Genomic DNA, 12,045 nt, shown 5'->3' on the forward strand with positions numbered 1-12,045 from the left:
TGACAGTGGCAGTGCCTGGCTTGAGGTCCAGACTCAGCTCTGGGCTCTTTTGGTGGATGAGACCTGGGCCACAGCCTCGTCCTTGAGGCCCAAGGTTCGTGCTGAGGATTTTAAGGTCTCCATCAGGCACAGGCAGCAGTGGGCCCAGCAAACTGGACTGAAAAGTTCAAGGTCATAATTGTAGTTAAATAAAACTCAGAAACTCAATCTGGCCCAGGGGTGAAATACACCACAGTTTTTCCCACACAGTGGTTTGGCTAATGAAAAGTTTACTGCTGGACTATGAGGCTCCATGACCAGTGGTCGTGGGTGGGGACAGGCAGACACTGCAATGCCTTGACTGGGCTTCATGCCCCACCTAGGGGCTCTGGCCTCGCAGCACTGTCTCCAGGCCCAGGACCCTGCAGCACGCTGCACTGGCCCTGCCCCTCTGCCCTCACCCACTCTCTGGCTGGTCTCAGGGGTCAGACAGCAAAGCAGGTCCCCTAAGCCAGACAGACGTGGCATCAAACCTCATAGCCTTGCAAAGTGATGGAGACACAGCAAAAGCTGATGCCTGTCACCTGTGAATCAGGCTCCAGTTCTGTCACTGAGGCCTGTCACCAAAAGCCCTGAGTCCCTGTTACAGCAGCCTTCTGCTCTTACAGCAGCAAACCCAGCACTGAGCTTTTCTCTTCTCCTCTGTTGGTTCTCCAATGTCTACCTTCAGTAGCCACCCCTGCTCCTGATGTCACCCTCCCATGTTAAGGACAGATCCTAGTTCCACTCTCCAGAATCTTGGGTCCTCTGGCTCTGAAAATGCCCTGAATCTCTCCCACCCTCATGTCAGCCCATCAATGACCCTCTTCCTGCCAGCCGCTCCCTCATATACCCAGGGCTCCTGTTAACCTTCCAGCCCTGACTCCTGCGGGATGACAGCCCAAGAAGAACAGGGCACAGGAGTTCCACCCAGTGACAAGAGGGTCTAAGCAGAGATGAGAGGAGGGGCCCAGCCTCTGCTCCTCCCCTTGTTCTGGTGCCTCTGGCTCCATAAATTCCCAGAAGCAAGATGGCGCCATAGGCCTAAAGCTGGCATTAAACCAATATGATTTCAGAGGCAAGACCAAACTGCTGTTCCGAATTTTAGTCCGTGATTGGGCCAAAATGGCATTATCACTTTCCTCGGCAGATGATCTTCATTTCTGAGTGCCTGCCCTGTGCCGGGGCCAAGGGCTCCGGACGCAGTGGCAGCAAAGCCAAGACTCTCCCCTAACTCAGCACAGAGGCGGGGAAGGAAGACCAGGGCCAGGCAGCGGGCTGGGAGTGGGGGCTGTGGGAGCCGAGAGGGGCATTGGACTAGGGCCAGGGAGGGCCCTGGAGGTAGGTGCTAAGCTGAAGTGTGTGAGGGACCCTCTGGGAGGTCTTGACCCCATGGGATGTGGAGTTGGGTTTTCCTAGCTCTGGCTCCTGCCTCTGTTCCCCCTGGCCCACGGCCCCTGCATGCCTTGGTCCCTGCCTGCTCCTCCCAATGCCACCGCATGCCACCTTCGGGCTCTGCTGGGACCTCAGCTCCTCAGCTTCCTGCCCCTCTCCGCCTCCAGCTCTCAGACTTTTCCCCTCCCTGTCACTGAACACAATGTGAGCTCCTTGCTTTGAGAGGGCAGGGAGGGCCTGGGACTGTTCCCACGGTGTCCTGTCAGGGCCAGGCACAAGCTCAAACTTGAATGTGCATATGGGTCACCCAGGCAGTGCCTCGCAGGCCTGGGAGCTTGCACTCTAAGGAGCCCAGGTGCTGTCGATGTTGCTCAGCTTCTGGTCGCAATGCAGGGGCTCCCTTCCTGAGCTCACCACACGCTGGGTTCACTCCGGGCTGTGGCTACCGCTGGGCCTCGATTCTGCCTCCTCCAAAAACCACAAACTCCCCAGGGCAGCACATGTGTCACAGACGTCTTTCTAACAGCTTTATTGAGGTATAATTGACAACAATCAACTCTATGTGTTTAAAGTATACAATGTGGTGAATTTTGACGTATGTAAACAACCATAAAATCATTGCCACAATCAAGATCAACACAGTAAACGTCACTCCCAACAGTTTCCTCTGGGCCCCCTGTAATTCCTCCCACCTCACCCCATGTTTAGGCAACTGACATTGCTTGTCATGATAGATTAGTTTGCACTTTCTAGAATTTTATACATACAAGGTAAGGCAAGATAGGTGGGTGGGGACAGGCAGGAGCTGCAAAGCCTTGGCTGAGGTTCATACCCCACCCAGGGGGCTCTGGCCTGGCAGCCCTGTCTCCAGACCCAAGACCCTGCATCACCCTGCCCTGGCCGTGCCCCTGCCTCTCTGCCCTCATCCACAGCGAGGACACCTCATCACACAAGATACATTCTTTTTTTGACTGGATTCTTTCATTCAGAATAATTATTTTGAGATTCATCCCTGTTGTGGTGTGGACCAATAATTTAGTCCTTTTTATTTATTTATTTTTTATTATTTTTATTTATTTTTTTTTGAGACAGAGTCTCGCTCTGTCACCCAGGCTGGAGTGCAATGGCGCAATCTCAGCTCACTGCCAGCTCTGCCTCCTGGATTCACGCCATTCTCCTGCCTCAGCCTCCCGAGTAGCTGGGACTACAGGCGCCCGCCACCTCGCCCGTCTAATTTTTTTGTATTTTTAGTAGAGACGGGGTTTCACCATGTTAGCCAGGATGGTCTTGATCTCCTGACCTTGTGACCCACCCGTCTCGGCCTCCCAAAGTGCTGGAATTACAGGCGTGAACCACCGCGCCTGGCCTAGACCTTTTTATTATTAGTAGTAGTCCATTGTACAGATATGTCGCAATTGGTATATGTGCCTACTACAAATAAAGTTGCTGTGAACGTTCATGTACACATCTTGGTATGGACACACATTTTGTTTCTCTTCGAAACGTATAAAAGTATACGTTTAACTTATTAAGAAGCCATCTTGGCAGGGTGCAGTTGCTCATGCCTATAATTCCAACACTTTGAGAGGCCAAGATGGGAGGATCATTTGAGGCCAGAAGTTTGAGACCAGCCTGGGCAACATACTGACACCCTGTCTCTACAAAAAAAGAAAAGAGAAAGAAAGAAACCATCTAACTGTTTTCCAAAGCTATACCAATTTATATTCCCACCAGAAGTGTATGAGAGTTCCTTCCAGTTGCTCCACATCCTCACCAACACTTGGTATGGTCAGTCTTTCTAATTCAAACATTCTAATGGGTGTGTAGTGCTTTCTCATTGTGGTTTTAATTCATGTCTCCCTAATGACTAATGATGTTGAGCAACTTTTCATGGGAATATTTGTCATCCAAATGTCTTCTTTGGTGAGGCGTCTGTTCAAATCTTTTGCTAATGTTTTGATTGGGTTGTTTATTTCTTATTTATCACATTTGAGAGTTCTTTACATATTCTTGATACAAGCCCTTTATCAGACATGTGCTTTGCAAACAGTTTCACCCAGTCTATGGTTTGTCTTTTCATGGTTTTCCAAATGTCTTTCAAAGAGCAGAAGTTCTTAATTTTGATGAAGTCCAATTTATCAATTTTTTTCTTTTATGAATCATGCTTTTGGTGTTGTATCTAAGAAATGTTGGTTTCCATTTCAGCGCCTGGCGCTAGGCGTGTATGCCCTTGTTGCTCAATCAGTGCTTGTGTCCAGCAGAGCAAAGGTTGAGGCAGGCTGGCCAGGGGACTGTGGCTATAGATGAAGGAACACTAGAGGTGCTAGGAGACATGGCTCCAGAGGGCTGAAGAAACACTGGTGGTACCTTGAGATGTCCCAGGAGGTGAGCAGGGCAGGCTGCAGCTGGGGAGGGAGGACTGGGGCAGGGAGGTGGAACTTGGGAGCTTGGATGCTGTGTTCTCCTGCCAATGGTGGCAAATGGCATCTCTCTCCTTTCCTTTCTCTGCCTTCTCTCCTCCTGTCCTTGCTTCTTTCTTTATTTCTACCTTTTTATTTCTTGCTTGCTTGTTTGTGAGCTGGCTTTACATCTCTTTCGTGAACTCTTTGCCCTATCTCTCTCCTGGGGTCTTCTTGTCTATCCATGTAGGGGACCTCTGCATGTAGTAAAGGCACCAACCTTTTCTTTCCTATTGCTCCCAATCTTCCTCAGAATCATGATTTTCTGTCTTTTGACCCTGCCAACCTTTGCAGGCTTTGACCGAACCACCATAGAACATTCTCAGACAAGTCACTTCTCTCGGGCTCCCAGGTGTGCTGTCTCTCCCCAGTGACCCCAGACCTGCTGAGGTGGAGGGAGGGGTCCATCTATTTAGGTGAGGAAGAGGTAGATCTGGGTCTTCTAGAAGAACCTTTGAAAGCTCTGTAGCCAGGTGTGGTGGCACATGCCTGTAGTACAAGCTACTTGGGAGGCTGAGGTGGGTGGATCACTTGAGCCTAGGAGGTCAAGGCTGCAGTAAGCCAAGATTGTGCCACTGCACTCCAGCCTGGGCAACAGAGTGAGACCATGTCTCAAAAAGAAAAAAAAAGAAAGCAAGCTCTGATGCTCAAGAAGACTTGTCATTCTCACAGCCTTTGCTGCCCCCACCAGAAGTTTCCCCATGTTCTGGTGCCCCTGTCTCCTCCCCATCTGCTAGGGCAAGCCGTTTGTGGGAGACAGATCACAATAACAGCATCAGTCTGGAATCTTTAGTCATGAGTGACCAAAACCACAAATGAAAAATTATTGGCTCCTGTAACCAAACCAGGGGAGGCAGGGTGGCACCTAAACTGCCACACAAACATAGTGGCTTAAAACAGCTCACATTGACCATCTCACAGTTTCTGCAGGTCAGAAGTCCAGGCCGGCTCAGTTAGTTCTCAGCTCAGGATTTTATAAGGTTGGAATCAAGGTGTCTGTCAGTCACCGGGGCTTTACTGGGAGGCTCAGGAAGATCTTGGGTCTAGGCTCATCAGAGCATGGGCAGAATCCAGTTCCTCAAGGGTGTGGGACTGAGGTTCCTGTTTCCTGGCAGGTGTCAGCCAGGGCCACCCTTGGCTCCTCAAGGACCCCTCTGGAGTCTCTGGACATAATATGGGTCCAGTAAAGGAGGCCAAAGCCTTCTCATGCCCAGAATCTCTAACTTTCTCTTCTGCTGCATCACCTCTGCTTCCAGCCAGCAGAAGTTCCTTGCTTTTAAGGACTTGTGTGATTAGATTGGACCACCCCAGATAATCCAAGATAATTTTTCTTTTTTTTTTTTTTTTTTTTTTTTTTTTTTTTTTTTTTTTGAGACGGAGTCTTGCTCTGTCTCCCAGGCGGGAGTGCAATGGCGCGATCTCGGCTCACTGCAAGCTCCGCCTCCCGGGTTCACGCCATTCTCCTGCCTCAGCCTCCCGAGTAGCTGGGACTACAGGCGCCTGCCAACACGTCCGGCTAATTTTTTGTATTTTTAGTAGAGATGGGGTTTCACTGTATTAGCCAGGATGGTCTCGATCTCCTGACCTCGTGATCCGCCCGCCTCGGCCTCCCAAAGTGCTGGGATTACAGGCTTGAGCCACCGCGCCCGGCCCAAGATAATTTTTCTATTTTAAGGTCCATGACCTTAATTACATCTGCAAAGGCCCTTTTTTCCCTGTGACCTAACATAGTCCCAGGTTCCAGGGACAAGGGTATGGACATCTTTGGGGAAAGAGCATTCATTTGCCCACTGCAGGGCCTCAAAACCAGGATTCCAGCCCTGTTCAGACTCTGATTTCTCTGTTTTGCTTTGCGTGTTGTTTTAGTCTTTTCCCTGCAGTGAAGGGGCCTGGGGTGCACAGCACAATATTTCCCCAATATATTCAGAGTCACACCCTAAAATCCCTGATGATCAGAGACCAGTGCCCTTTGAAAATCCCCAGGGAAGGGCCTTGATTGACCCAGCTCAGGTCACAGGCCCATCCCTTGGACCAAGCGCACTGTTGGGGTGCAAGGGATATAAGGTACCATGACTGGTCCAACCTGGCCAAGAGGCCATCCCTGAGGCTAGAGGAGTGAGGTCTCTACTAAAAGATGGAGAGAGGTGCCAGCTACAAACCCAGAAATGATGTTGTGATTATCATCATAGGGGGCCACCTGTGGACCCTGCTAGAGGGGCTCCGGGAGGCTGCTGCCTTAGTGCTTCACTGCAACCCGGTGAGGTCACACTATTATTTTTTTTTGAGAAAATATATAATAATAATATTATTTATTGTCATTTATGCTGGAAAGCAGTGGTGCAGTCATGGCTCACTGCAGCCTCAATTTCCCAAGCTCACCTCAGCCTCAGCCTCCTCTCACCTCAGCCTCCTGAAACCACAGGCACACACCACCACACCCTGCTAATTTAAAAAAAATTTTTTTTTTTTTTTTTTTGAGACAGAGTCTGGCTCTGTCCCCCAGGCTGGAGTGCAGTGGCACCATCTCGGCTCACTGCAAGCTCTGCCTCCCAGGTTCACGCCATTCTCCTGCCTCAGCCTCCCGAGTAGCTGGGACTACAGGCGCCTGCCACCACGCCCTGCTAATTTTTTTGTATTTTTAGTAGAGACAGGGTTTCATGATGTTGGCCAGGGTGGTCTTGAACTCCTGACCTCGTGATCCGCCCACCTCGGCCTCCCAAAGTGCTAGGATTACAGGCTTGAGCCACCGCGCCCTGCCAATTTTTAAATTTTTGTAGAGATGGGGCTCTCACTGTGTTGCCCAGGCTGGTCTTGAGCTCCTGAGTTCAAGCGATCCTCCTGCCTCAAGTCTCCCAAAGTGCTGGGATTACAGGCGTGGGCCACCACGCCTAGCCGGGTTGCATTATTAACGCTACTCTAATGGCACCAAGTCCCAGCCCCACCACCCACCCGCCTGAGTTTCCTGCTTTGTAAAATGGGACTAATAAGAATCTGTGCCTGGCCAGGCTGTAGGGCTGCTGGGGAAGCAGAGAGGAGGGTGTGTGTGACGAGGAGCCTTCGTGTGTGTGAGGAGGCCTTTAGCCAGAGCCTGGGAAGGACTTCTGGAGCCCTCCAGCTGTCCAGCCCACCTCTCTCCCAGGGCAGCAGAGCCACGGGCAGAGAGATCTGGCGGGCCTAGTGGGAACAGGGCTGCCTAGCCTGCACCTGGCCAGGCTCTGCTCCATGAAAAGGCAGCCATTCAGGGCCAGCTTGGATGGCGGCCGGGTGACGAGAGACAGGGAGCCCTGTGCTCCAGAGAGGAAGCAGGCCTCCGCGTGGCCTCAGCGTGGGGCAGAGCTGCCAGCTCGGGAGGGGAGGCGCCCGAGAGGGAAGACTAAGCTAGTGTTTGGGGCCGAGGGGCTGAAAGGAGGCTGTGTGTACCCAGGCGGGCCGCCCGGGCGGGCGGGATGTGAGTCATGGTGGCCTGGGGGAGGGTGCTGCCTGGGCTCAGCTGTCCAGGGCAAGGGGCACAATGCCCACCGTGGGTGAATGTGTGGCAGTGTGTGCTGGGGGTGGGGCTGAGGCTCTGCACATCTGCCCAGGCCGCCCCAGGCTCCCTGGGGTGGGCACACCCCATTGCCCTCTGAATATGGCTGCCCCTCCTCCCTGCCCGGGTCTCCTCCAGGCGGCCACACTGGCGATGTGGTCCTGCAGTTGCTCAGCCAGTGGGCATCAGTCCCGCCCTCCTGCGTGCTGCCCACCAGGAAAACGGAAAGGCCGGTCGGTCCCTGCTCTTAGTGGTGCCCTGTGTGGTGGGACAAGTGGAGGAGGGACAGACAGACGAGGCTCGTGCAAGGGAACGCCAGCCAAGGAGGGAGCGCCTGCTCCAAGGGAGGGGGCATTTGAGGTGGGTTTTGAAAGATGAGCAGGAACTCACTGGATTCTAAAAGACAGGTGGGGAGAGCACATTTGAGCAGAAGGAAGGCTGGGATCTGAGTGAACGGAGACCAGGGTTGCTGGATTGAGATTGGGGGCAGATGCGGGTGGTGGTAAGGGTTTGTGGACAGTGCCCAGAGGGCCCTGAAGGTCATGGGAGGCACAGACTTGAGAACTTGGGCAAGGATCACAAGGGCTGCTCACGGAAGTAACAGGGCCCTGCCTGGTCCTGAGCCCCTTCCCAAGGGCCTACCAGGCAGAGTCTCACTGGTAGCAGAAGAGCTGGCTCGGGGAGGCCTCTTCCACCTGGGAAAGGCCATGGGCATGGTGTGTGTGTGTGTACGCCTCTGCCTATGTGTGTGTGGATGGGTGTGTGTGTGTGTTTACCAAGTGTGCATGTATCTCAGGTGTGTGAGTGTGTACATGTGAGGGTTACGTGCACGCCTGTGTATCTGACCTGTATGTGTATAGGCATGGTTTGTGTCTCTCCAAATATGCATGTGTGTCTGTGTGTGTATGCATGTCCCTGGGTGTGTGTGTTCATGCGTCTGGGTTCACACATATGCCTGCGTGTTTCTGTGTGTGTGTTTGTGAGAGTGTGTGTCTATGTGTGCCCACCAACGCCCCTGCTGATAGCAGCCTAGGTGCAGCCCCGCCGCCCTGTGTCCGGGGCACGCTGCTCCACTCCTTCTTTGCCTTCTGAGCCCTCTTTGCTGGGCTTCCAGTTCCTCGCCATCTTTGAACTCCAGCTTCTCTCTCTGGCTGCCCAGCTCCACCCTGACTTGCCTGGATCCCACACTCAAAAAGCCCAGAGCAGCCAATGGGTGCCTGGGCACAGGAAAGGGTCCAGAGAGCTGCCCAGCCCCAGAAGGAGCTGCGTCCTCCCTCCACTGGCCAGCCTGCGGCTCCTCCCCACCCAAGAAAGCAGGGCTGATCAGGAGCACGTGTGCAGGCATTTCCCAGCACCTCCCACCTGGTTCTCCAGCCTTCTGGGACTCTCGTCTAGGGCTTTGTTTTGGATGACCTGAGAGTCCCAGGGGCTTGGCATGAGTGGGAGACCGGGGCTGGGCATCTCTGCGGCTGCTGAGTGAGCCTCTGGAACCAAGTTTTCTTGATAACAGCAGCTTCCTTTGACGGAGCTGCCCACTCCAGGCTGTTCTCATGGGGCTGCAAATCTTAGGACTTGTCCCAACCACAGAAGGGAATGCATAACCCAGGCCTGGCCAACTGTCATACCCCCGCCCCCCCGACGTGATCATTGACCTAGGTTGGGGACATGACTGAAGCGAGACTAGTGAGAGTCCTTCCCTGGACATCCGTATACAGAGGCCGAGACAGGGAAAAACCTCTCTTTTCTCTGAGGTCCCTGAAATGAGGTGACAAATGCCTCAGCCCATCTGCGAGCCTGTGTTTCTCCTGCTCTTCATGAAGAAGCCTGCGGACCTTAAGGAAGAGCTAGGGGCTGGGCAACTGTCCAGAGAGAGAGGCTGCGGAGGGAGAGGGGATCCTGTTATATGAGCCAACAAATCCCTCTGGCTGGAGCTACCTTGGGTCGGGCTGCTGTCTCTCACAACCAGAGGGGCCCTGGGCGATCCCTGCCTGGAACCACACAGCTGGGTTTCCAGGGAGCACCTTTGCCTGGCCCTCGACATGCCTCATCGTTCCTCCCTGGCCTTCTCAGATCCTGCACAGAGGCTGTGGACACCCTCTTCCACTCCTCAAGCTCCTAAACCCACTTCTGCTTCCTCAGCTGCCACCTATTTCAGTGGGAAAGTTTAACTTCCTTAACTCGTTCCTTTCTGGCCCCAATTTCTTCCATTGCGGCTTCCCCATTCTGTCCTCCTCCTGCCCAGGTTCAATGAAGCAGTGGCCCTCCTCTGGCCCTGGCTCAAGGCCAACCAAGACAGCAGGGATTGGAGGGCTCAAAACCGGTGGTTCCCAAACCTGCCTACAGTTTGAGACTCACCGGGAATCTCTGGGGAATGACAGTCTCCTAGGCAGCATCTCTGCGTGCAGGCTCTGGAATTGGTAAGAAGCAGCTCCTCTGGGAGTGCAAGGTGGCTTCCTGGTTGTTGGGCTTGGCTTTATTGGGCAGGACTGGGCCATGGAAGGACACCTCAGGGTTCCCCACAGCATGATGCTGCCTGGCATGCTGTTTCTATGAGGGCCCTGCTTGCAGCCTTTTTCTTTTCTTTTCTTTTCTTTAAGATGGAGTCTTACTCTGCTGCCCAGGCTGGAGTGCAGTGGCACAATTTCGGCTTACTGCAACCTCCGCCTCCCGGGTTCAAGTGATTCTCCTGCCTCAGCCTCCCAAGTAGCTGGGATTACAGGCGCCCACCACCACGCCCAGCTAATTTTTGTATTTTAGTAGAAATGGAGTTTCACCATGTTGGTCAGGCTCGTCTCGAACTCCTGACCTCAAGTGATCTACCCGCCTCGGCCTCCCAAAGTGCTGGGATTACAGGCCTGAGCCACCACGCCCGGCCACATGCAGCCTCTTTAAACTTCTTCCTCTTACAGTTCAACGCCTTGTGATCTGGGCTTCTTTCTGGCCCAGTCTTCCCTTGGGCAAGGGGACTTCCCAGACTCCAGACCACCCATGCCTTGAAGACATAGTCATCTCCTCCTACCTCTGTGCTTGTCTCATCCTGGCCTCCTCCTCCTCCCACCCCTTCAAAGGAAGACCTGTCCCCCAGGAAAATGTGTTCTCCCTTTTCATTTTCCATCCCTACTTCCCTTCCCACCCTAGATCCACACACTGCCTTGGCTTCACAGGGGAGCCATTTCTGGGAGACACCAGTTTACCTGGGGGCACTCCCCCAGTGCTTGTCTGGGCAATGACCCCCTTGACTCAGCAGCCTTGAGATCCCTCCTGCACTGCCCTGCAGGATGGATCTGGTTCTCTGCAGCGGATATTGGTGGCCTTCAAGGACCAGAGGTAGTTGAGAAAGTGTAGGTCTCACCCCACCCTTCCCCATCAGGTGGCATGTTACAATGAAATCAACATTCAGACCCAACGGCTACCCTACTGGAAACATCTGTTAGCACGAAGCACAGAAACAGATACCCTGCCTCTGCCCACGAGCTCAGGGAAGTCGCACCCTGTCCTGTCACAACAGCTTTTGTCAGGGCGAATTCAAGGGCACACTCACCAATGACTAGCTAATCTCCAGTCAGAGCACCACCTGTGGGGGCCCAGAACCACTCAGAGAAAGTTCTAGACCCGGGGCACTGCCCTGCTGGTGGCTGGGCTCGTCCAGGCACAGGCAGAGGGGACTTGTGGTGCCTCTTCCCAGGCACACATCTTCAGCAACACTTTTTTTACTACAGAACAATGATTTCCGACCCTCCCCTGTTAATGTACAGACCCTCTGCTGTGACAGTAGACAACCACATTTGAAGTGCTGGCTGTGGCTGCCCCTGGAGTGTAGACTGCTGCTCAGCGTCTTTCAAAAACACCAACTAAGATTAACTCACACGCTCACAAAATCACAGCAGCACTGAGGTGATTACAGCCCCCGCATAGCTGCCTGCCCGTGGCCCCTGCTGGGCTCTGCGCTCTGCCCCACGATGGCCACCTCTTTGCAAGGCATGCAAGACTCCTCACCTTTGGCTTTGGGGGTCCCTCTGACCCAAGTTGGCCCCCACCTTGTCCAGTCAAGCCACTGACTCAGTGTGTTTTCTGGCCAGCCAGATACTCCCACCCTTGGGTCTCTGTAGCCCTCGCCTCTGAGCAAAGGCCTGTGCTGGGGTCACCGGCAGGGTCAGATTCCAACCTATTCTGGAAGGTCGAAGGGGTGGGATATAAAAGAAAGTGGAGGTGGAGGTGGGGATGGGCTGAGGGGCCAAAAGATGTACTGGGGAAGGGGGCATTTCTTGGGGTCCTCCAACGTCCCAGCTCATGAGCTTCCCCCTCCAAGAGAGCAACCTGAGGTGCACAGAGTGGCCTTGTGACAAGGACACAGAACCCACCTCAACCTTGGCTTGGGACTCCTGCAGCCTATGCAGCCAGCTCATCCGTCACCCACCCTCTTCTCCTGGGATCCACCACTCTGGAACTTCCCTCTATCTCTGGGCTTTGCCTTCAGCCAGGGTTGGGGACAGCAGGAAGACAGATCCCATCGCAGACAGGCCTGCCTTCCTCAGGGCCTCGCTTAAATCCACAGGAATCTGCTGGGGCAGGTGGGACTGGCCAGATTGGCGGTGGGGGGACCACTGTGCTTGCCATGGGGACTGGCCCAGCTGCCCCACAGGGGAG

The 12,045-nt window shown here is 53.7% G+C and overlaps 1 protein-coding gene across 6 annotated transcripts in view; it reads left to right on the forward strand.

Annotated features, from left to right (window-relative positions):
- Nucleotides 1–12,045, forward strand: part of ARMC9 (armadillo repeat containing 9) — a 203,459-nt gene that overhangs the window by 188,956 nt on the left and 2,458 nt on the right. For 3 of the 6 annotated variants that reach the window (XR_010122244.1, XR_010122243.1, XM_063645291.1), the window contains one exon: nt 9,641–9,815. Coding sequence is in view for 4 of the 6 variants with exons in the window: in XM_063645291.1 (XP_063501361.1) it covers nt 9,641–9,815 (175 nt within the window). In the remaining 2 variants the exon portion in view is untranslated. Of the gene's footprint in view, nt 1–9,640; nt 9,816–10,768; nt 10,923–12,045 lie in introns of those variants that run through there. The other 3 variants (XM_063645290.1, XM_063645292.1, XM_063645289.1) reach the window with 3 other exon arrangements.

Source organism: Symphalangus syndactylus, chromosome 8, assembly GCF_028878055.3.
Source record: "Symphalangus syndactylus isolate Jambi chromosome 8, NHGRI_mSymSyn1-v2.1_pri, whole genome shotgun sequence".
Taxonomy (NCBI): Eukaryota; Metazoa; Chordata; class Mammalia; order Primates; family Hylobatidae; genus Symphalangus; species Symphalangus syndactylus.